The 26,475-nt window shown below is 32.9% G+C and overlaps 1 protein-coding gene across 2 annotated transcripts in view; it reads left to right on the forward strand.

The window, feature by feature from the left end:
* Positions 1-826: 826 nt before the first annotated feature.
* The window catches only part of LOC136990499 (heat shock factor protein-like), a 43,701-nt gene continuing 18,052 nt past the window's right edge, over positions 827-26,475 (forward strand). Inside the window, exons 1-4 of one of the 2 annotated variants that reach the window (XM_067288893.1) lie at positions 827-1,170; positions 4,919-5,027; positions 19,343-19,473; positions 19,549-19,752. In XM_067288893.1, the coding sequence (XP_067144994.1) occupies positions 1,066-1,170; positions 4,919-5,027; positions 19,343-19,473; positions 19,549-19,752 (549 nt within the window). In that variant the 5' untranslated portion in view covers positions 827-1,065. Of the gene's footprint in view, positions 1,834-4,918; positions 5,028-19,342; positions 19,474-19,548; positions 19,753-26,475 lie in introns of both variants that reach the window. The other variant, XM_067288894.1, reaches the window with a different exon arrangement.

Below are 26,475 nucleotides of genomic sequence, written 5' to 3' on the forward strand. Positions count from 1 at the left end.
TAGAAAAATAAATTTGAAAATTTGATTTCCGAAGTAGAAGGAAAAACGTCTGAAAGTAGTGCAGATAATAATGATCCCACACTAAAAATTGAAAATATTATATTAAACGTATGGGATTCTTTACCAAATAATTTTATATCAATGAAAAAATTTGCTAATACTCTTTTAACGATGTTTGGGTCCACATATTCGTGTGAAAAATTGTTTTCTTCAATGAATTTTGTAAAATCTACTAATAGAAATAAACTTGGAAATGAATTGACTGCGAAATGCGTTAAACTAATGAATACGGAATATGAACCTAACATTAAGAAACTATCTGAAAATAAACAACAGATTTCTCATTAAATATACTTTAACTTTATTATACATACCTGTAACCATATCTATTAATAAATAATATTTCATAATGTATATGTGATTTTCTTTATTCCTTGTTCATTCAAATACTCAGTGCAGGGGCGACTGCCGACTGGGCATAGTATCACCCCATTGATATCAGTTTTTTTGACGTCGACCTTTATTTTTTGCTCTTCACTTGCAAAAGTAAAAGTTGTAAAACAAAAACGAAACGTACACTTTTTAGAGGATTTTAAAAGTGAGAACAAAAAAAAAAACAAGTCGTTTTTAACCATCCTCCCCTTCCCCTTTCCAAGTGATGCCACTGACTTAGTGACCCACGAGCTAGTACTAAAAAACTAATAAACAAAATTTGACCCACTTCTTAAAAAGGTTCGCCATCACTGTTCTAGATATCGATTTCGCTTAATTTTGAACATTTATAAAGTTTTTACAAGATTTACGAAATTTTGTCCGCCGATCTTCCCGCCATCCAGCGTCGATGGTGGGAATTAACTAATTCAAGAAAATCGCGTGGGAACGGTTTGACGCAGACAAACTTTTGTTTTTCATTTGGAACCAGTTTATTTTTCCTTTCGAAGTTTCGAGTAATGCGGAGATTACGTCCGTCGTTCGTAATTAACTTATATTCTTTCGACCATTCGCACGTCCGATTAGCTTAACCGAAGGACTCGTTCCCTGCGTCGAGTGCGAGGCCGAGGAAACATGCACTCATTAGAAAGCTCCGAAGCAAACGTGCCGGCGTTTCTCGCCAAGTTATGGAAATTAGTAGAAGATTCGTCCTACGATCATTTGATAAAATGGGGGTCGGTGAGTGTCGTTCGTTTCGTCTTTAGAAAGTGACGTCTGCTCTTTCCCTTCGACGCCCCGACCCTCGGTCCAGATGCGGAACGACGTAATTCTGAATTGTTCCGCGTTTGCCGAGAGACGAGGACGTCGAAATTCGTAGACCGACCGCGTCGAGGTTATGTAACGGCGAGAACGCGTATTTCCCGAAAGCGGTCGGATCGTCTTTCGCGGAAGGAACGTTGTCTGCCGGGCTGTGGGTTCCTCCACCTCTCGTCTCCCGCGCGTTTTTTCCCTCGCTTCCTTTTATCCTTTGGCCACGTTGGTCTGCTTTGGTTGGCCTTACCGAAGTTTGCTTTGTGACTTTTTCTGGCTCCGGCGGTAAAACGAAGTTCTTGCACTTTAAATCGGGCGGAAGCCGTCGCCGTTTGTGTGCTGGGGTGGAGATCGGCAGCTTTCCGGACCATTCGACAACCGACCGGGTTATGATAATTGGCGACCGACGGGATGTGCCAGGCGGACACGTATGGTATGTGATTGATAATGTGACGAATCAGAAGCGTTGTCAAAAAGAGCTTTTAAAAACGTGACTGGTAGCGAGACGTTGAAAGCACTGGTCATAGATTATGATAAAATGTTAAGTAAACAATATTTTGGAAAATATAGCAAAAGAAACGAAAACTGACGGTGAGTACTTTTGATACAAATGTCTGTTTTCTTTAGTGTATCCTAAACTATTTAATTTGCCAAACTGCTTATAACAGTGGGGATGTAGCCATGTTGGGTGACATTTTCTGCCAGAAGGCTCTTCCACCTCTTGTTCTCTCCCATCGCTGCCCTGTTTGAGTTTTAAAATAAACATCGTAAAAAAGAATGTTGCCAGCAGTTGACCGCTGGATGAGACAGAAAACTGGGCATGTTGGTCTCAAATGGGCTGTACAGATCGTCGCTGGGTGACAAATAAAATTTAATACTTGTTCTCATTCGGCCTTTTTCTTTTATTATTATTGACATTGCTGGCGTCGTCGGTTTGCGTATGGCTTGCGAGAAGCTAGGGCTGTTGAACTGACATGGTGACTTCTTGAATGATAATGTGTTGCTAGTGATCAGTGGACATTGTCTGTTTATGATAATTTATCTACCCATGTGAAGGCTATGCAGGCTGTCAGCTACGTGGGCACACGTGTGCCAATTTCTGGCTACCTCCCTAAACTGGGAGAAGTTTGTCTCTGGGGAAAGTGTGACCGTGGCTTGCAAATTTATGTCTGATCGATGGGGTGTGCTAAATTAAAGTGACTTGTCGATTCTCACCTTTCTTCTAAAGCATTCTTAACTTTCATAATAAATCTTGTGCAAGATATAATACGTTCCTATGAAAATACAGTCAAACCTGTTTTTATGCGCTCTTTTTATGTGCGATTTTTTTAATGCAAATTTTTAATTTGTGCGGTATAGTTGGCGACTAGTCTCGTGCGATTCGTCATGTCTTACGTTGACTTATTATAGCTAAATAAACTTATTATAGCATAAATGCACTTATTATAGTAATATTATTGCATGAATATGCGAAAAATGAAATAATTTACTTTTTAAGTCAACAAAACACCACCTGGACAAAAATATGTAAAACAGACGATAGACCAGACGATGCAGTCAAGTGCTGACATCTGTTGTCAATAAATTCTATTTCGTACGGTTTTGAGTTATTTTCTATGTGAGACTTTTTTTATGCGGTCCCTGTTGACCGCATAAAAAAAATATTTTTTAATTGTGTCGCGAAAACTATTATTTACAGCCATTCGTGAAGTTTCGTGAGATTTTTTTAATGCGTTTTTTTTAATACGGTCCCTATCCCCCGCATAAAAACAGGTTTGACTGTACATTGCAAGACTTTTTATGAGAGGTATAATGCATTAGCTTGCATATGGTCAAATTTTCAAGAAAAATGGAAAAAGAAGATGGGTATTAAAAATAATGGTACTTTTTGGTTAACAGGATGCTGGCCAATATGTATGGCAATGGATAAGATTTAAGCTCTGAATGAGGAATTTTGCACCACTCCAAAATTGTTCACCCTTCACGTGATAGTCATTTTCCAAGATCAGTTTTTATGTATTGGTCTATCGTCTATTCTACACGCTTTGCATGTAGACTTGTGCCAGGGTGTGGGAAGCTCCATACCCTCTAAAACTATACAATATGAAGTACTCCACGGACAGTCAAGTGGGCTACTTGAAGTTGGTACAGTTGCGTGGGCCAAATTATTAAATGCGATAGTCTTCTGGCATCCCGTTGACCTAAAAGTACCAAAATAATCTGGCATAAGCTTCACCTATTTCAAATGTTGGATAGTGCATACTTGTTTGCTTACATTTTTACAATGTAAATTTTTCCTTATTTTAGGCATTTTGTCCTTATATAATTAATCTTTAAACTCACCATCTTTCTTAAATGTTTAGGACTTGTCATACTCCAATGATAAGGCTTTAAATTGTGGTATTGTTATTTTATTAAGAAAATAATTCCTACAATTTCCTAATACTCTACTGCAGTTTTCATTTGGGAGAGACCAAAATTCAATTTCTGGTCAAATATGACGGACACAATGTACTGATGAATACTGAAAATTCATGTAAATGTGAATTACTTATTAACAAATACTTTCAACTAATTCGAAAAATTCAAAATATAATATGGTACATGAACAGTTATTTATTGTGACATTGTCGTGATTCCAGGCTGCAATTTTTTATCATATTTTAAATAATTTCTAATTTTATTCCATTTAATCACAAGTAAAATATCAAATGAACATAAATGCACACATTGTCCTGCAAAAATTACTGGAATTTTAAACTTTAAGGAAAAATCTTGTAAAATCAACAACATAATTTTTGTTAATATGAAGCTGGACAATTGGGAACCTTTTTTTCCAATTCTTAACAGTCGAATTCACTCTTCGTCAATTACATTTATAAGTTTTTCCAAATTCTGATTTCCGAATAATCCTCTGTTTTCGTGTGGGAATAAATTAAAACTTATATCGAGCTCCTATGTGATTTTGGAATTTCAAATTGGAATTCAATTCAAAAGCTTTGTTTTTCATAATGCTATTCATCTTTACTCCTGACAATACACAAGAATGATTGAAACAACCCAGATAAAATTCTTTTGTTTTTAAACACCAGAAGGTGAGCATCTGGAAAAAAATGCAAACACACGGTTCACAAAAATTATTGCAAAAATGGAAATAATCCTTCACTCGCACGTATAGGATGATTCATGAAAAGTGAATAAAAACCTCGTCTTATATGCAAGTAAATATGGTAATAATAATTTTAGGTTATTGAAGTTATTCCATGGTATTGAAGATGGTTCATTAAAGAGATTGAAACCCTTAAAAATTAATTAATTAATTAAATATTGAAACTACTTTTGCCTTTTTTTATTAATAATAAGAATTCATTATTGCCTGGACATTTATAGAAAAATCTTTTCAATTGAAAAACTTGATAAACTTTTTTATTTTTAAATATTTTCATTTTTAAATTGCTCAAGCTTGAGAAAAGGCATTGATATCTTATTGATGGCAATTTTTAATAATGAAATGATTAAACCTTTAAATTTTTAACAATTACAATAATGAAATTTTATTTTTTGAAATGTTCATTTTCGTAGAAATTTTTTGAACAGAATATGTAGTTTGTATTTAATTAAACTGTAATAAACTGATTTTGCTAATTAAAAACTAATATATGCTAATATTTTACAGACTGAAAATAGTTTCATTATTAAAGATCAAGCAGAATTTGCAAAAGAGCTTCTTCCTCTTTATTTTAAGCATAATAATATGGCAAGTTTTGTACGACAGTTGAATATGTGTAAGTGATTATTAAATGTATTCATTTTAGTTATTTGTTATTTATAATATATATGTTGTTTTTTACTTTAATATTAGTAGAAAATTTTATTTATTTACTAACTTTATTTAGGTTAAAATGTTTGATAAAAATAATATATTTACTTAAGAACCACCTTAAACTTTCTAAGATAACTTCTTGTTTAGTATATAGTATAAAGATTGCTTGCATTGTAATTGAGAATGAAGTATTTGGTCAGTTCTGTCAAAAACAATACTTATTTTTAAAGTACAGAACCTTGACAATATTCTAAATACTAAAAATAATAATAATAAAAAAAAAACAATGGTCGAATTTTTAAAAACAAACTTGATAAATTGGGTGTACTATAGATTACTCCGTATGGAATTTCAGGACTGATTATATATTTGAACTCGGGACCGAGACGAGTTCAACGGTACCCTATTTTTGGACCGGAGACGAAAAATAAAAAAGTTATCACACTTTTTAAGTTACCATGCTTTTTTAATGCTCTCATGCAGATGGCACCGTAGTTGCTAGTATTGCCATCTTGCGGTAAAGTCTGCAAACCGTGACGTCGGACTACGGTCATCTCCCGGAGCGTTAAACATGTGATACGAGAGTGGAGAGAGTGATGTGACTTCCGATCATTGCGCGATCGCCATTTCGGTTAATGTTACTTATGGCAGCGAACATGGTTGCCCGACTGACCTCTCGTATGGGCGCCACCACACGCCGCCATGTGCTAAACTAGTGATCGATTCACGGTAGTTCTTGAACAAAGTAAAAAAAAGGGGGGAAACGTCTACTAAAGGCAATTTTAACGGCAAGTGACGGGACTCCCGATTGCAATAGCGAGGCTGACTTAGCGGAGAGCGATGCGACTCCCTATCATTGCGCGATCACCGGAAAAAAGTATGATAACTTTTTTATTTTTCGTCTCCGGTCCAAAAGTAGAGTATCGTTGAACTCGTCTCGGTCCCCTGAGTTCAGATATATACCCAAACACACGAAATTCCATAGGGAGTAATCTATAGTATACCCAAAAAATTTTAAGTTTCTTACAAACTTTATATCTTAATAAGACTTTGATGACTAAGTTTCTTGTGAAATTTGATTAATAGAAGTTGGTCAAGATTCTTGTGATGAGAAATGATTGTCAGAGTGCAATATATTTACAGTCTGATCATAATTAAAGAACCTACTTTTTAGGTGGTTGAAGCTCTCTGTAGAAAGAACTATTTGGCAAATCTTGGCTGAATTTGCTATATGTACAGTACCATTCTAAGTTTGCAGTTTTGATTTTTGGAAAAAAAATCTTACTTAGATTCAGCTGCTAGGACAAAATTTGGTATTGCTTTCTCCTTAACATACATATTTGTATGTTTTCTAACAGATTTCAAATATAAAGTTGCAAAGCATTCTTCATAGTTCTTTGATGAGTGAACATCATTGTGTTTACTTTGTCTGATCGTACATCAGTGGTGGAACTACAATGGTGAAAAGTCATTTGGAAGCTAGTAGCTAAACCTTACGACACCCAATCAGATGGCATTTTAAAAAGAACTTTTTAGAATTTAAACTTGGCATTTGACTGTGCATGTCATATTTAAATTTTGTATAAACCTGATGATGGTTGTTTTAAAACATAAAATATTCATTTTATTTGGACAGTAAAGTTTAGTTTTACAAACTGCTGGATTTTTGGTTTTTGAGTGTTTTTAAGAAGACACCCAGTTAAAGAAGGTAGTAAAACAGTTTTTGTGATAAACTACTTGATAGTATTGATTTTGGTATCAAAGATCTATTTATACATATGGTGGTTTAATTATTACATTAAGTTTTTTATGGAGATGGAGTTATTTTCTATTCTTGTATAAATACCTGAAGTTTGTCCTCTATGTATTTAAATGGTTCTTTTCCAGTCAGAATTTTGTGTGTATTATAAACTTTGATTTTATTTCTTATCATTTGATTGGTTTTCTTGTGATTATTTTAAGCATTTCTGCTATCAATATTTAGGAGTATGTATACTTTTAGAAAAGAATTTTTTTAAATGATAATGATTCTTTATTGCTCTATAGATTATATTATTGTATGTTAAAATGTAAGTTATTGTGGTTATAATGTATTTTTTGTTTGTTTTAACAACTAGTTTTTTGTCATAAAAATATTACCTTAACTTTACAGGGTTGGCACTGGGCTTTGATGGAGGGTTGGCTAATTTTGGAATTCATTTGATATTTTTCAGGTATGTTTTATTTTTATTAAAAATTTGGATATTTATTTATATTTCCATCTCTGCCCAGTGTCAGCCTTATTATTACTTCTATTATTTATTGATTGATGATTTATGTTGAATTAATTGTCTTGATTGAGTTTTAATGCTATAATTATTATATTTAGTGTGTGCTACTGATAAATTATGAAATTCAGATGTATAGAATGCCTAGGCATTCCATAAAATACCTAGGAATTCTATAAAATACTTGTAATTTGTTAGGTAAAGTATATAGAACAAAGTACAAGTACAGTTTAACATGTCTATCTTGAATCTCATGGGAATGAGAAAAATATTCGAGATAGATAGGTTTTGAGATAGAGGTTCCTACACAGTAAACAGTAATAGGTTTGATTGGAGAGATAGTATTTTATTAATACAATAATAAGTACAGTACATACCTGTATTAGATATTAATAAAAGATTTTTAACATATCCTAACAGGAATAGTTTGTCAATAGTTTCTAATGCCTGATTTTCTTCAACCAATCAGATGCAAGCCAAACTTGTAGCCTTAGCCACCAGTGGCCAAGTAGATAAAACCACTGAACACTGATAGTTGGTTGCAGGTTGCACTTTACCAACAGGCTGGCCATGTAGAGTTTTCTGGATTTTCTTTGCATTTGTAACATCTAAATAGTGGCCAGTTTCCCCACGAAGTCCTCTTGTGAGACATCCCCCTCAGCAGATTGCCTGTGTGTCATATTGCTGTAAGCAAATAAATCAAACCAAACTCTTAACCAATCAGAAAAATAGGTTTAATTGCAGCTATGTATTTTATTGCAAGAAATGTTTCTCAACTACAATTTATGTTATTAAAATATAGTCACTGAGCTTTGAAATTGTAATTGTAACTTTACTAGTTTCACACAGTTTCAGATACAGAAGTTTCAGGAGAAAGTTATTTGAGACAAATATGGAAAATGTCTTGAATTTATCCCAAAAATGCAAGGAAAAAATTAATTTTTGAGATAAATGTGTTTAAGATAGACAAGTTCAACAGTATATAATAATAATAACAACAACATCATTTTATTTGATAAAAATGGCCAGGACATTAAATGTAAATTCACAAATATAAAAGACTACGATAAAAGTCATTTTTTGTCCCTTCTCACTTCTTAGGAAATAAGTCTTATTGTGGAGTCGATCTTTATTTAGAGGCTACTTGTTCGTTTTGCATGTTGAGATGGATGAGTAGCCTTTCAATAAAGGTCGACTCTGCTATAAGACATTTCCAGAGGACAAAAGAAGACTCTTTTATTGTATAGTCTTTTATTTTTAATATCTGTAAAAGTAAAATGATTAATTATATCGCTAATGTTATTCATTGTTCTGTCTGATTTATTTATTACAGCATGCAGCACTATGACATTTTAAATTACAAAGAACTTTTTTTGGGTAACAGCATTTTAGGTTCTGGCAAGTATTTTTGCACATGCACTTCACAAATCCTTGTCCTAGTACCTGTTTACTGCTCAGTTGCTGCTGACTTGAGAGAGACTTCTTTATCTTTGGGTACTATACATCATTTAGCATTAAAAGTATCTATTTACACACTGTGAACTGCAATCTTGAGTATGGCTGTTTCAGAATACCTTGTTTGGTTGCCAGTTGATAAAATCCATCATTTATCACATATATACAATAGTTAAAATGTTGCATTTCTTCCACCTTTACCTACTTTTGTGACTGGAATGTGAAGTGTAGAACCTTGTTCAGTGGATGGAACTTGTTTTCAGAGAACCTTTTTCATTTTAATGTATAAAATAAATAAAAGCAATGGGATCGGTTATTATAACTTTTAAAAATATAAACAGTCTAAAAAATACTTAAAATTCTTTAAAACTGACGAATTAAAAATTACTTTGTTTTACCCGACTTCGAAGGAACATCAAACACACAAGTGGGAAGAATTGAAGTTAACAATTACTCTTTATTAAACTTTTTTTCACCATATGCATTTCACTTTACAGCCTCATCAGTGGTTATTTTGTTTAACATCATCAGTGCTTTTATATTCTATTAACACTTCCCAGCATGCATCTATGCTGACTCCAGTATTCAAATTAATGGTATTTGCATAATTATTAATACAATAATGTTCCACAATACGTCTTATAACTACATTTTGTATTTTATACAATATTTTTATATTATCGCAGTCAATAATACAGGTTTTATTGCTACAATGTTGATATCAGGGGAATTCAATTCATTTCAATCTTATCGCCGCTTCATGCTCCTTTAGTCTTATTCCGAGTTTTCTTCTCGTTTTGCTAATGTAAACCTTCGTATCTGTGCATGTACACTAGTTTATAAACTACTCCAGCCACATCCAAAGGGTTCTTCTTAATTGTAGCATTTCCTAATCACAAGTGGGGCAGCAATTATTTCTCACATTACAGTCACAACTGAACTGATGTAATGCGTTTGAACCTGCACAGCAGTGACTGGAGAGAGAGCAACCTCATACAAAAAGTACTGATAAGACAGTGTGGCCAACAGAAGTTTTAATATAACCAGAGTGCAGATAATTATCCACACTCCGGTTATATTAAACTCACCCACATGCAGCCAACACTCATTATATTCATAGAAAACATAGTGCAATACTTTTATTCCCAACGCTATACCTCACTTCACAACACAAGCTTCAAAAGAAACAAAATACACCTTAGGCAAAGCATTTTCCAGAGAGCTTCCTTAAATTTATTCTTGTTTTATTCTTTTTCTACTGTTCAATAGTTTTAGGGTTTATACAAAAATCGACTTTTTAAAAAACTGGTTTTCAAATCTCAACTTCTCTACCAAACTGCTTTTAACCGGTTTTCAAATTTTCACCCATCCAAAACAATGGAGATAAGGAATATTTACAACTTTTAAAACTTTTAAATTTATTTAATATTTATAAAATTTCAAAAATATAACAAAATAAAATTGACCGACATCGTCACAAAACAAAACAAAAAAAAAAAGAAATTGTTAGATTATCACATTAAACTATAAAATTTACTCCATATAAAACCATAAAGAAAAACAAATAACAATGAATGCTTACTAAATATTATTTTGTTTCTTATTTTTCCTAAGAGAATATGATTTTAGAAAGCAAAAAATGTCTATAGATCTATTGCTCAACCGTGTTTTTTTTTTTTTGCACACAAAATTGCCAGAAATAGAAAAAAAACTCTCACTTGCTACTTAGCTGGTGAGCTACTTAGCTCACTATTAATCATCTTTAAAGTATTAAAAAATAATAAATCTAAATTTTTCGTTCTTCCATTTGTACTCTAATACTGAAAAGTCCTTTTTTAGTGTCTTGGGGCTGGATAAATTCACCTCTTCAGGTTCTTGAATATATTTATGAATCAATTTTTCCATAGCATTTGATAAAGCTATTGCTTGATTTTCTTTGCCACTTTTTCAACATCGCAGTCATCTTCTATAGAATAATTTGGATATAATCTCGATAATATTTGTCCAGATAACTTAATAATAGCAGATTTTTGCATCAAGTGGAAGAAATATGTTCGATAACTTTGTTCAAACGTTTTGTGGATTTTGTAAATAAAGGAGAAGTGTTACTAATCCCGTTTTCTTCTCTCTTGAATTTGTACCTCTACAACATTTAACAACTTGGAACTAATTTCAGTTTACAAATTTTCAAATTCACATAACAAAAATTCGCATATGCTTTCACTTGTTAATAAGTAGGATGACAAGATGCAAATCTTGTTATTCTAAGGCATCAGCTGCTAAATGTATTGGCCTAAAACTTTAGAGCTCTACAATTTTACAATATTTTGCTTCATTCTAAATGTGAGAAGCATTGATATCAAAGTTAAAACAACACATTTTTTTAAGTGTAGAAATCTTTCTATCATTTTTCCATTGTTGCGGGATTTTTCCCTATTGTAGGAGAATTGGATGCTTTTTTTGTTTTTGTAGTTAGTTTTATGAATCTTAGTATTTAACAATATTCCCATTTTATGCTAGAGACGATTTTGTGTCAAAATGTTGATGTTTTTAATCAAATAATTAATTAATTTTTATGTTTAAGTCTAAATTCAAAAACTGGATTTTTAGTTGGGAAAACCCGGTTTTCAAATTATGTACATTTCTTCAAAAAACCGGGTTTTAAAAACCAACAAACTCTAAATAGGTTAAACAACAAAAAGTACAGATACAGTAGAACAGCACATACATATTATCTCACATGAGATATATGAATGCAAGAAATTTTATTCATCCACAAAAGCAGTTATTAGGAGTTACACACACTTATTCCAAAGACATCCAAATAAAGTTTAAAATTTAAAATTAAATTTTTCAATGGGATCATTTATTTAGTTAAAATTGAATTAAAAAATATAACTATAATTCTATAAATTTAACTTTTTAAACATTTTTAGGATTATAGTTATATTTTTTTAAATTCAGTTTTAAAGTTTATCAAGACAAATACAAAATAATTCATTGTAAAAAGAATTCTGAAGGAGGACTTTGCACTTTGAAATAGAAACATCTCAATAATGTCTCCATTTCATTGAATCCGTGTATGAGTGAGGGCTATAGATATTTAGGATTCCAGCAGGCCAAAATTGCAGAAAACTCATAAATGAAACATCAACTAACAAAAGAATACAATATATTAAACTCAATACTATATACATATATTTTTGACCAGGTTTTGTGTGGCATTCATGAATCCTTCTGTTTCTCAAAGAACCATCTACAATACAAATCAGCTAGCAGTTTGATACAGTTCAGTCAACACGATGCCAGTCACAATTGTTAGGATAACTGCTGTGGAGTATCTTCTAGATACAGAACTGCTTTATGGTGTCTGCCTCTCTCTTTTGTACTATATTAGATCACAGCATTATGTAAGTTTAATTGTGTATTGTTTTTATCTGCAATAGTTACAGCCATGTGTAATTTTGATAATTCGTGCTTTTTGTACAAAAATTCTGTTTTTGTTGATTTGTAATAAAGATTTACTGTATTCTTTCAATGGAGAACTTATGATGATCATAGTCATTTTTTATTTATTTGTTTTTTTTCTTTTTTTGTAGGAATTTGTTCTAGTTTTGTGCTTAATGTATAGTTTAAATGAATATGTCAGTACTGGAATGATGTATGTGTTTATTACTTTAAATGTGCATTACATATAGTTGAACTCCACTATGATATTTTGGTCTCCAAAATATCATAGTGAGGTTTAAAATAGTATTGTTACACCAGAGATATTGTTGTAATGCAGTCTTGAAATTTAAGAACCAAGATCATTAAGAAAGTAAAGATTAGTTTAAATACATTGTAAGTCCACAGTAAACCAATGGAATGTTGCAATGTTTACAACATTGTAATTAGGTGTCTTTAGATATTTCTGAGAAGGTTTTAAGTTTTCATTTACTACACTGCACTCTATTTCTTTGTTTTTTTAAAAATATTGCTAGGATTGACTGAGCAAAGCAAATATAGAGTGGAATGAAGCAGAAGTTGACTACAACTTCTGTTAATTTCATTCCAGTATCAGTATTTTTGAAAGATCCAAATTTATCTGCTGTGCTTTTGCTACTTTTTTCTCTCCACATGTTAGTATCACCACCACCACCTCCTCCTCCTCCTCCTCCTCCTCCTCTGCTACTAGCTGGAGCTCTTTTCTGGTCGGAAAAGGAAAGGAAACACGTGATTGATTGGTGTTTTCAGTTCCTCACAGTAGGATTGGTTAAGCCAGTGATGACGCTATCAATGCCACCAATTAGCTAGTTGTAGGCAAACCATTCTGGAGAGAGTGGAAGGTCAATAGGTAACACAATTAACAAGTAGGTACTCCTGGTTCTTTGCTGCATGGTACCTACATCGGTCAGCCACAAGTTGCGCCAACACATCCCGAGAGTCATATTATTGTAACAGGTGATAAATTACAGTATTTGTATAGGACTTTGGCTGGGACTGTGGAAATTCTATCTTTGTACAGAGTACTGGGATTTATTGTTGTAATGGGTATCTTTTTAGAGGTTTGACTGTATAAAGGTGAAGTATATATGATTTATTGTTGGTCATTTTGGGAAAAATTGCAATGGCAGATGAATATCTCTGTCTCATGCAAAAGTTTTCATAAACAAAAATTAAATACCTTCTAAAACCGATAACTGGCGTGAAATATTTTCAAAATGGCGAACGTTTTCGCTGCTTCTCCTGGGCTCTTCCTCAGGCCAATTCTTTTTGCTGGAACTGGATTCAATAATCATACAGCATAAATAAATGGAACGTGTTCCGTGTTTAAAAGATCGAGTACGTGCGGCAACCACATGCCGTTCTAAACATTTAAATTTCTTTTATTCCGTTGGGAAAACGATGCACGCATCTTATGATAATTACGTGTGACGTTTACCGATTTACGACCTTTCTTCCAATAAAAATTGCCAAGCAGTGGAGAGATTCATTTCTTCTTTGAAATTGATGCATGTTGTTGTGCGACCGGCCTTGTAAATTTCTATCTCTTCCAAAGTTCTCAGATGTTCTTGATGTTGGGTGGTGCGGATCACTTTTGCCTCATTAAAAATCGGTGTTATATCCGGGTTTGCTGCATACGTGGACAATGCCGTTGTGTATTTATGGCAGGTAATATCGGATTTATGCTCCTTTATTCTAGTGCATAGTGGGCGTTTAGTGGACCCTAGTAACCGTGTTCTCTTGCTATTTTATTGATAAACGCTAATTCCTGTTGTAGAGCCTTGTTTGTGGAAGAGTGCGTGTAGGCTCTTTCTACTAAAGCCCTAAATACAGCTATTTTATAGGAGTAGGGGTCACAGGAGTTGAAGGGAATGAATGATTGGATTGGAGGAAATAAGGATTGAAAAAAGGATAGTACAAACTGGGGTCTAGAAAACCCACAACTATACCATCGTACATTCCCTTCAACTCCCGTGACCCCGACTCCTATAAAATAGCTGCATTTAGGGCTTTAGTAGAAAGAGCCTACACGCACTCTTCCACAAACAAGGCTCTACAACAGGAATTAGCATTTATCAATAAAATAGCAAGAGAACATGGTTACAGTAACATCGTAAAAAAGTTATATAACCGGCACCTCCATAAAAGCAGTAAAACGAACCAAGAAAGCGTAGTGAAAAAAGATGCCAGAGAAGAAAACACAGAAAGGACCCCGGTGACATACAACCCACACCTTAAAACAATATACAACGCAATTGCGAAGAAAAAGGGAATTAAAATCGCTTATCGGAGAAACCCTTCCATATACAGCCTATTGAGAAACGGAAAAGACGCACATAACCCGTATAGACTTCCGGGAGTATATAGTATCCCTTGGCAGAAACAATTACTGTACATAGGATCCACTAAACGCCCACTATGCACTAGAATAAAGGAGCATAAATCCAACATTACCCACCATAAATACACAACGGCATTGTCCACGTATGCAGCAAACCCGGATATAACACCGATTTTTAATGAGGCAAAAGTGATCCGCACCACCCAACATCAAGAACATCTGAGAACTTTGGAAGAGAGAGAAATTTACAAGGCCGGTCGCACAACAACATGCATCAATTTCAAAGAAGAAATGAATCTCTCCACTGCTTGGCAATTTTTATTGGAAGAAAGGTCGTAAATCGGTAAACGTCACACGTAATTATCATAAGATGCACGCATCGTTTTCCCAACGGAATAAAAGAAATTTAAATGTTTAGAACGGCATGTGGTTGCCGCACGTACTCGATCTTTTAAATACGGAACACGTTCCATTTATTTATGCTGTTTGATTATCGAATCCAGTTCCAGCAAAAAGAATTGGCCTGAGGAAGAGCCCAGGAGAAGCAGCGAAAACGTTCGCCATTTTGAAAATATTTCACGCCGGTTATCGGTTTTAGAAGGTATTTAATTTTTGTTTATACAACCCAGTGTGGGAGAAGTGTTAGTTTAAAAGTTTTCATATTTTCTTAAGATACTTTTGGTGAATTTAAACAGAACAAGTAAAACGGCAAGGCCATATTTGGGACAAGACTATGTCTTGGAAATTCACTACTAAGCAGGATCACTTTGACTCTCACGGCGGGTCTTGTTCTCTTTCTCCAATCATCTTTGGTATCACTGGTTTTGAGGGCAATCATTCAAACTTCACCGGCCACAGCCACGAGGTCTTCCACGATGCATTTTCATTGAAATTAACCTATTGAATGTTGAAATTTCTCTGTTGCATGATGCCCCAGGTTGAATTTTTGTCAATGTGAAAATTTCCCATTTTTGAAAAAAATAATGGTGGCTATTGTATCGTTCGCAATTATTTTTTTATTTTGTACAAACAAAATATATATATATTAATAAATGTAAAAAAGAAAAAATAATTCTATTTTGGAAGTTAGTTTTAATATAAAATTATAACGACGTGCCATCTAGTTTCAAAAATTCCAATGATGAAATGAGATATATCTGGTCAATCGATCAAGGTTAGCACGTGGCAACCAGAAATATGTGGGGAATAACACGGGACAGGTAAATGGGTTTTTTTCAAAGATTCATTTGTCAAAATTCAATTTCACAATATTCGTATTTCCAACTTACCAACGAGCAACGCATGTGCAAATCTTGCACTACTGCCTGTTTGTAGAAAGTGTCGCCATTTTGTATTTTATTGTGTTTCAGTTCTTGGTCCCCCGACTACCTCCAAGTTTGGTTTTTTTTTATGTGCGCATGATTTGGGCACCTAATACTCTGTGCCAAATTTCAACTCCTAACATGTACTCCTTCATACCTGTAAGCTGATAAGACAGCAGGCAGTATGATTTTAAAGAATATACTTCTGATAAGTAGCACTGAGTTCAGCGTTAACGTAGATTCTTCCTTTTTTTTATTGCAAGTACTTTCGACGAAAAATTACGATCGTCATCTTCAGGCGAATGTGGAAAGAACAAATTTGAAAGAGGCACGTGCCGAACGTTCCAAACCGATAACGGAAGATTTTCGTTGGCAAATTTTTAAAAATAATGTATTCTTTTAGCGTTCGGTAACTTCGCCGGTTCGAAGGAGATTTTAAATCGGCACGATTGACGGTGCATGCGCTGAAAAGCACACACGCTACGTGTGCGCTTGTCGGCGCATGCACCGTCAATCGTGCCTCTTTCAAATTTGTTCTTTCCACATTCGCCTGAAGACGACGATCGTAATTTTTCGTCGAAAGTACTTGCAATAAAAAGAAGAATCTACGTTAACGCTGAACTCAGTGCTACTTATCAGAAGTATATGCAACTTTGGCGTGAGTTAACTTTTATTATTTTCTACGATTTTAAAGAAAGATGCAGACTATAAACAAGATATAGTCTTGTCAAAAAGCTATTGGACAAGTTTATAATTGTAAGTGAAAATTGGCAGATAACTTGCATTGTTGCATAACCTGTACCTGTTTTTAAATTGACATCGGAACACAGATAAGCTCATAAAATTATAGTAATGTTGGATTATCCAGACAGTTATTATGTTAATAATATATATATATATATAGAGGCATGCAATTCCATAATGTTGTAAATGCCATTTTTCTCTAAATACATTTTATTGAAGAATTGAATTCTAAACAAAATATTTTTTGCTGCAAAAAATATTGTGGTGGTATTGGTAGTGTAAGTGGCTGTATTTTGGAGTTGAATTTATTTGAGTGAAACTATAATGTTAGTGTCAAAATAAAAGTCATGACTTTTGGCACTTAAAACATTACAGCTTACATTTACATCATTTTGATATTATAGAGAATTTGTAATCTAGCGAGTTTTTTACCATTTTATTGTAAAATTGAATTCATTCACTAGAAAGCATTTTTTACCTTGCTTGAAAAGTTTGTTTTTTGGCATTTGCTATGGCATTTTATGCTTCTTATATATAATACACACACACGCACACACATGCGTACGTATTATATAAGTTTTATATATATATAAAGTTAAGAATTCAATGTTAACTTTATTTTTCATCACTGTTCTCTGCAACTTCATAACTATAACTTTAATCATGAAAAATGTTTCAATTACAGTAAGATCCCACTTAATGCAGGGGATACATTCCTATATGACAAAGTGCTAAATGAAACAGCATTAAACAAAGTCATTTTAACACAGAGTAAATAGGGAAAGTGGAACACTTGACCAAAAGTAAACAGATTTTACTTTAATTTTAAGTTATTTTTAAATTAATTTGCATAATAATATATGTTAAATAACACACAAACATATACACAGAAATATGAAGTTCAGTTTGTGATGAAGGTTCTGGCTCTTCTGAAATTCTTAATTTTTTTGCAATGAAATCATCTAGTATCATTTGTTGCTTTCTTTTTCTTTTCTTAAGCAAATCTTGGTAGCAGGAGATCGCATCCAAAACACTTCAGCTTGCTTTTGCACTTTTTTCAAAATTTGGATCATTCACTACAATTTGATCGACGATTTTGGTTATCATTACCAAACTTACTAAGGAAATCTGTAGAGATATTCTTTGGGTTCTTTGTTTTCAGAATCACTATTTTCCAGTTCTACATGAATTCCTTGTTCTGCCAGTTCTTGAAGGCTCTCACCAGAAACCACCTCAATATCCTGCTTGGCTACATCTAGTCTTGCTTTATCGATTAGGTTGAGAGTTTGGTCAATGATAGACTCTTCTCATTGAGAATTCTTGGATACCTTAAGCCATAACTTCTTCCACATTTTGTTCATGCATTTATCAGTTAATTCTTGCCAAGCAAAGTCAATATTGCCTATGACATGCATGATGATCTATTTTTTTCAAAATTGCACCAAACAAACATAGATGTAAGGAAAGTACATCACTATGACGAATTGCCATCTTTTGCTGGTTGGTTCGTGTTTGGGAATAATCGTATTTTTTATGAATCAACGAAATGCCGTTAATTTGAATTGGCATAAATTTTGAGATTTTTTTTAGGTTTCGAGCAGACCGCATTATATCAAATCAACATTAAGCAGGGTCTTACTGTACATAGCTTTGTTAAAGTAAAAAAATAAAAATATGATTATATATATATATATATATAATCAAATGTTATATATATAATAACATATTTCAAAATTTAAGTTATGAAGTTGCAGAGAAAAGTGATGAAAATTAAGGTTAAAAATATTGAATTTTTAAGAATTTGTGTTCAATATTGAATTATTTTGTATGAAATATAAAAACAGAGATTTTCTTCTTAAAAAATTTCAATAAGAATTGCATATAAACATTATAGCACATGTGCCAAACACATTATAATCAATTTTTCAATAAAAAAAATTATTGTTTTGTTTAAATTGTAAAAACAACAAAAAAAGAGAAGAAATGTACAGCAGTCTTTTAATATCTGTCAATTAAAAGTAACAAACATGAATAAATTACCACATATGATTTGAGTGCTGCCACACAACACACAATAGTAAAAATTTGCATTGTGCATTGAATGTAGAATTTGACACAAATATTTTCCCTGCAAATTTGAATTTATTTCCACAAAAATTTTTGCGTTGTGTGGCAGCACTCGAATCATATGTGGTAATTTGTTCATGTTTGTTACTTTTAATTGAGAGATATTAAAAGACTGCTGTACATTTCTTCTCTTTTTTTGTTGTTTTTGTCAATTGTTTAGTTTTGTAAATTATGCTGATTAAGATAATGTGTTACTTTTGATACAAGAGTAAGAAAAACATGGGCATCTCACAGTAGTATAACACCAACTCCAGTCACTATCATGAAAACTAAGTGTCTACGTGCCAAAATCTCTTAAGTGTCCTCACTCAAATATGGGTGTGGCACAAATAAATCTTTCTGATGTCTTTCCAAAAACCAACAGTGAATGGATCACATATCTTGAATGTGGCAAAAATTCTTGTGTGCATTTCTGTGTGACATGCATGTCAACACTTGTGAAAATTTGTTTGCATGCACAAAACTTTTTGCCAGATACAATGCAAATTTTTACTAATGTGGATGCATCTTACTAAGTATATTGTTTTGTTGATAGATGGATTTCGGAAAGTAACCAATGTAACAAGGTCTAGTTTGAAGAAAGAAAATGATGAAATAGAATTTTATCATCCATGTTTTACAAAACAAAGAAAAGAACTACTTTCGTATATAAAAAGGAAAACATCTGTAAGTTTTATATATATTTTACACCTATGTTTGTAAGTATGTATTATAGCATGTTTTTTTTCTTTGTTTTTATAGTCTTCGAATATGAAATCGGGAGAGACAATCAGTAATAGTTCTGACACCATTCAAGATATACTTAATGATGTAAAAGTACTTCAAGTTAGACAAGAGAGTGTCAATTCCTTACTCTCAGCCATGACACAAGAAAATGAAGCATTATGGAGAGAAATTGCCTTTCTTAGACAGAAGCATGCAAAACAACAACAAATAGTTGCTAAAGTATATATATTATTGAGTACATTATATTTTCCTACAATATACTTATTGTTTACACTGCTGGTCATAAAAAATGCAACACCAAGAAGATTATATCAAATAGACCCAAAATTTACAAGTTGATTAGAACATAGGAAACATGCAAATTGTACATTACAGTTTTTGCTTACAGAAATAATTAAGTATGCCCCATTGAAGAGCAGCAAACTGTATGATAAAGTTTCAGGCTTTGATTGGGGAAGAACTGAGATTATGGGAAAGATTTTAGATTATCCTTTTGAGAAATCAGTGCTTGCATTTGATGGAATGTGGCAGGGTTGATGAGAAAATGGTGTCGGTGAGTAGAAAAGGAACAGAACAAACTTGGATGTGAAAGTTCTTTATGGTTCTGTCACTAATGAATAGCAGGATGGACATGTGCATGTGGCTTTAAGTGATCATATAGCCATTTTAAACACCTTAGCTCGACAGTTTAGTTTTACACATCAACCAGTATTAGATTTAGTCAGTAGCAGTGTGGTATTTTTTTTTATAGGTGCTCATTGCTTTGGTTGCCATTAACTACAACATAGGCATTTAAAACTGCAATGGTATCAGGAACATCATTTTTAGATAGGCAAATGGGGTTACATCATTTATTTTAGAAGAATTCCACTTCAGTATGAAACACCATGATGTGTGAATGTTTCTGATGGTACTAAGATGATAGGCTCAATGAGGCATACGTAATGCTTTGCCATGTCCAGCTAGCATTACATAAAGAAAGTATTGGAGCCCCAGCACCATGTTATTACAACCATTCATTAAAATTACTATGTAAGCTTTTCCCAGCTTGCTGGAAGGAGTTTTCTCAGGTTCCTCCGCCTTTTTGCCCAAATGGGAGCCAGCTCCCCTCTAAAGTCCTCCCGGAAGGCAGTAAGCTCTTACTCCAATGGAGTATTTTACTTCTTCCTCTTAAAATTACTATTCAAAATTGCTGGACTTTGTTATCATTGAATTACTCGCTGCTACTCTTTCTTCCTCAGTAGCTTTGATTAATCCAGAAGACAGGTTAGGTTTTGGTTCGGTTACAACATGCAATCTGCAACTTTCCTATACAACTATTATTATTGTATTTATTATTAAAACTGGTAAGTAATAAGCACTACATAAACACATAACACACAGAATAAAATCTATGAGCCCTCACAAGGAACCAGTTTTTTCTTATGAGCCCTATATGGGACAGTGATGAGCCCTCTTTGGGACACCACCTACTAACCAGCACAGACACCCGTCTAAAAATATCACTCTGGCCTTTTTGTGCTCTCTGAGTGGTAAAGAGCCTAAAACCACAAAAAAACAGTATTGGAGCCTGTGGTGGTACTTTACCTTGAGAGCCTCTCTTGTGCCATTTACCAATACAACAGTGAGCAACCACATTTGGTACTCAATGTCCAGTAGTTCCTGGATAGCCACCATGTTTTGCTTCTTCCTTGGCCAGTGCATTCACTGGATTTGTTCTCCATACACCACATTTAGTAAATGAACTCTCAACAGCTAGCATACCAGACACCACTGGCTGCTACTACAGAACAGCTTTGGCTACATGTCAAATATGTAAGGACCAACATTACTTAAGCACACATTTGGCATCTCATTCTGTTATTGCCAAAATGAGCAGTAGTTATTGCTGTCTACTGTGGCTACATGCGATTCTGAATAATTCATACTCTGGAAGTCTAATCAACTCATATTAATGGTTTCATTCTTGTAACATATACTATGTATTTTTAGACATTTGGCTTTGATATCTCTTGCTTCTTAGTGTTGCATTTTTTATGGCCAGCAATATATTTAAATGTAAATATAATGTTTAATCAAATGAAGGTGTACAACAGATGGGCAACCTGCAGCCAGTGTCACATGAAATATGAATAAATATATCAATTTCCCAGCTTAAGGAATAGTCAGCAAAAATTCAAATGTTATTTTCTACAACTTATGTATGTGAATAGTTTTTCCCACAATGAATTTAGTAAAAATTAAAACAAGAAACCAGCTAACAGACTCACATAAAAACTAATTTAAAACTAGCAGTGACTAATATTTAACCAAATATTTTCGATATATTCTGTTCACGTCAGTTCCAGAAGCTAAATTAAGTATACCTATGCTAATTTATAATTATATATGAATAAATAATTATGATTTACTGGCATTTTTCCCCCTCTTTTCTCTTGTATGTGACCCATGTCAGTTCAAATGTTTTGAAATGCAGCCCTTACATAGAAAGAGGTTGCTCATCCCTGGTGTATAGTATATTAAAAATTGTGTAAATAACCCACTTCATACTGAAATGTATTTGATTTGTATTAAAAAAGTGACAAAGTCACATAACCATGTTTATAATATTTTGAATTTATTTATTGATATAAGTTCATCATCAAGAATATAAAAATTTATCACTTTAAAAAGTATTTACATGAACTACCCTACCTATGTTTAACTTACAAAATGTTACCCTACTGAATATTTGACTTACAAACTTCAAGACTAATGAACAATTTGATTGTATGTCTAAAATTTAAATTCCTTGTAGATTGTGAAGTTCTCTTGCTTGTGGGGTGGCATTGAAGTCTGTCATTGCTATCCTTTCATTATTGTATAAACCTATTGATTTACTTTTTTAAAGCATATGAACATGATTGAACTAATAATTTTAATTAAGTTAGTTGTTCAGGTGGGATTTTTGCTTGTCTGTAAAGTTTTATTTACCACTGTAGTAGTGATCCAAGGGACCGTGACAGCCCAGCGACATCCTATAGCCACATGTGTTGCCTCTTGTGGCAGGGCTTCCAACATTCATTTTTTAACAGGACAGTGCTCGAGCACACACAGCAAGGGTGTCACAGAACCTCCTCTGCCACATTGCCACACTTCCCCAGCCTGCCCTGTTCTCTGATCTGTTGTTGATCAAACTTGTCTGGGATGCCAGGTTGAACAGCCTAGGATAGTGTTTCTTAACCTGGGGGGTCGCAAGACAATAACGAAATCACTTTATGAGAAAAATCATTTATTATAAACTTATAAACATTTTACTTACAATAAAGTACACATGTAAAGAAAAGAAATTAATTTGATGGTTGCATTTGTTTTTCATTTAAAATTTTCTCCATACGTGGGTCAAATTACAAAGAGCATGTACAGTACACATCAAGTTGGAACTTGTAAATTGCTCCATGTATATACACGTCATACATGCATGTTCATACCCGTCACTATAAATGCAGCGACATAAAATAATAGGAATAGTTGTATTACATATTTTATACTGTTGGTATTTTCTTAATGTATAAAATTAGTGCAATGTGATTATATAATATTTTTAAAAATTTCCATTTATAATTACAGTCAAAATTCAATTAGTAATAGTAAGGCTTACTGTTATTTCTTTGGGTGGGGGGTTGCAAAGTATTAATTTTATTTATATTTATTATTTGGGGGGTTGCGGAGCTAAGAAGGTTGAGAATCGCTGGCCTAGGAATTTGGCCAAACTAGAGGACCACTTGCAGCAACTGAGAATCAAGATGATGCAGGACACAATATGGCACCTGCATGCCTCTATGTTTGCCTATATCACATCATGTATTCACGCAAGAGGTGATCCAACAGGATACTAGAACCTCCTTTTGTTTGTAGTTTTTTGTGCAATACATGATTTTTTTGCTTTCATTTTGTAATCACTTACTTATATCATTTGTTTTTCACATTGTTTGTCACATTATACTCACACATGTACAATTTTGTTAGATTCTGACAACTCCTCCTTGGTGTGCTAATTTTTATGGCAATGAGCATACATTTAAATAACTGATAATTAATACATAAATCCACAAAATTAAATGTGTGGATAATTTTTTAAGCTTTTTTTTTTTTATCATTTGGAATAGCGAAGCTGTATGCCATTTGTGGCATCATTTATACATGATAATGAGAATAATACAAGGGAATTTTAATGAATTAGGATATTTTAAATGAATAATTTAATTAATATAAATTGTTTAAATATTAAATCATAAGATATTTGTAATGCAGGTGAAGCAAATAATACAGGTAAGATTATTTTTCATAAAATTTGTCCAAACTTCCTGTGGTAGTTTAAGAATATCACAACTTGAATCACAGTTTGATGGCATAGATCTCTCTGGACTTGCCACTTCCTTTCTACTTCTATTCCGTTATAATAGATTTTATATTTATAATTAAATCTACTTTTAATTGATACAATGGTCTGAATGTAGTTTGGAAGAACTCAGAAGATATAGATTACAAACTTAGTACAACACCTAAGCATTTGCTGAGAGAATTTTATTAACCAATGTTTTCAGCCTACTGCCATAGGCCATCATCAGGTTTTTAAATCCATTTTAGAAAATGTTTCTCAAATAGAACATGCCATTTAAATTTTAACTTTTGAAGTAGTCTAAATACAAATTTAAAGTTAAACAAATTAAATAAGTTACAAAAATATAAGCTTAACAATAAATAAATATAAACTTAATACATATATAAGGCTAACAAAATACAAATAAAAATGGAATTAAGAAAAACAAAAACTATGAAAGTTTAACATAAAAGTCAAATATGATTTGTAGGGGGAACATATTTTGGGGTTTTCATGTCCTAATCTTTGTTCAATGATATATTTCCAAGCTGTAGGTAATGTGTTTGCATTTAAGGCACTTCTCCTTGATATTGTATATTTTTTTTTTTTTTCATATTCATAGCGATTGTTAGAGAACATACTGTTTTAATAATGTTTGCTTCCTTGTACTTTATAACAGAACCTTTCTCTTGTGACATTGCTGCTAAAATTGTATTATTGTGGCCTTTTTATACATTGTACTTGTGTTTAGTGAGTTGTACCATAAAGTTTCTTTTTGTGACTTCAATGTAATCTTTTTGGATCTGTTGATTTTCATAAGGTATTTTGTATACTCCAGTTTGTTGTTTTTTCCTTAGTTTGTCTTTTATCATTCCTCAGTAAGTTGTAAATATTAAGAGCTCTTTTGTAAACTATCCTTGAATTTTTGTAAGTTGCCAACTTATTTATGGTGTCTCCCAATCATTTGTTGTATTGTGAGTTTATTGATTCTGTTGTTGATTTTTGGAGACTCATCGTTTTTTTCTTCATAACTCCTGATGAGCTCTTCTGTAGTGGATGTTTTATATCCTTAAAGTTGTTGCGATTTCTTTAATTCTACTAATTTCTTTTAAGCCGTTCTGCATATTGGAATAATACAAAAAGGCTCTTCCAAGCAGTGCTCTGAATGCAGAAAGTTTACACTTGTAAGGGTCATTAGACCATGATGGAATGTACAGAGGAGCATAACTTGGTTTGATATATACTTTTAACTAATTTATTAAATAATTTAGAATCATCTAGAAGAAAATGATTCTAAATTAGTTCATAAATTATTTAAAAATTATAATTGTTAATTTAGATAAGAGATGATGCCTAATGTCTACCTCTAGTAGCAAATTACTTAGTATCAATATATATATATATAATTTTCAACAAATTGTTGAAAATTGTCAAAAAGTCGGAATTTGTCTCCTTAGCTACCTTGTTGATTTCATTTGCTGAATATGGCTGACCAAGCAAAGCCATCTGCAGGCAGCAAGAAGTAATGCTGCAATCTTTAATAAGAAAATACAGTAGTGTGTCATTTATCCGAAAACTGATCAACCAAAATGTCGGTTAACTGAAAGCATTCCAGTCAGACTGTGTCGTGCTGAATCAAAGGTTTTTGATACTAGATTAACTTCCAAAATTCAATTTTTTTGTTTTTATATTTTTCAATATATTTATTTTGTTTGTACAAAATAAAGAAATAATTTTTAACGATACAATAACCACAATTATTATTTTAAAGAATTTACGTTAGGCTAGACTTAACATCGACAAAAATTCAACACATAGTGACACACAATAGAGAGAAATTTCAGCATGTGATAAGTTAATATATTTTTTCATACATAATCAGTTATCCAAAAAATAAGTTATCTGAACAACCCCAGTCCCCAATTGATTTGGATAAACAATGCTCTACTGTATCTCATTTAATATGCATTAAATGAGATATACGAAACATTCTGTGATGTGGAAACAAAGCTTAAAAGTGCTATATTCTATTTTTTGCATTATTAATTTGCAGTTTGTGACTTGTAAACAAGACTTTCTTGCTTGAGCATAAAATTTCTTGTCGCAGTTGCATTCAATCTGCCTTGCCACAGATCCTTCTCTGTACTCCAACAAGGCAAAAGGGATTATCTTTTTGCTGATCTGCTACCTTCACCCGGGACTAGATGTCAACCTTCTTTAATATTGTCTGCCTGAGATTTTTGAGGCAAAAGCCCACAAAGTACAATGGACTATTAAGACATCTCTTTTTTTCATTCCACTCTAATTTCCTCTATGTAATTGCTTTGTCATTGGAGACTGAAGACCACATGCAAAAGAACCTATTATACTTTGTTTTCTGTTGTATAAACTGTAGCTTATACAACAGAAAACAAAGCCAAAGCCTATTACATTCTTTTGATCAATGTCATTTGATTATACCCAAAATTGCTGTCGTTTTATGATATTGCTCGGTTCCTCTCTTTGTTGCGATCATATTAGCCAACACATTCCTAATCAATGTCTAAATTCTACACTTCTACACATAAGGGAAGCTTTGC

This window comes from Centruroides vittatus, unplaced genomic scaffold (assembly GCF_030686945.1).
Source record: "Centruroides vittatus isolate TY-2023 unplaced genomic scaffold, ASM3068694v2 scaffold_944, whole genome shotgun sequence".
In the NCBI taxonomy this organism is placed as follows: domain Eukaryota; kingdom Metazoa; phylum Arthropoda; class Arachnida; order Scorpiones; family Buthidae; genus Centruroides; species Centruroides vittatus.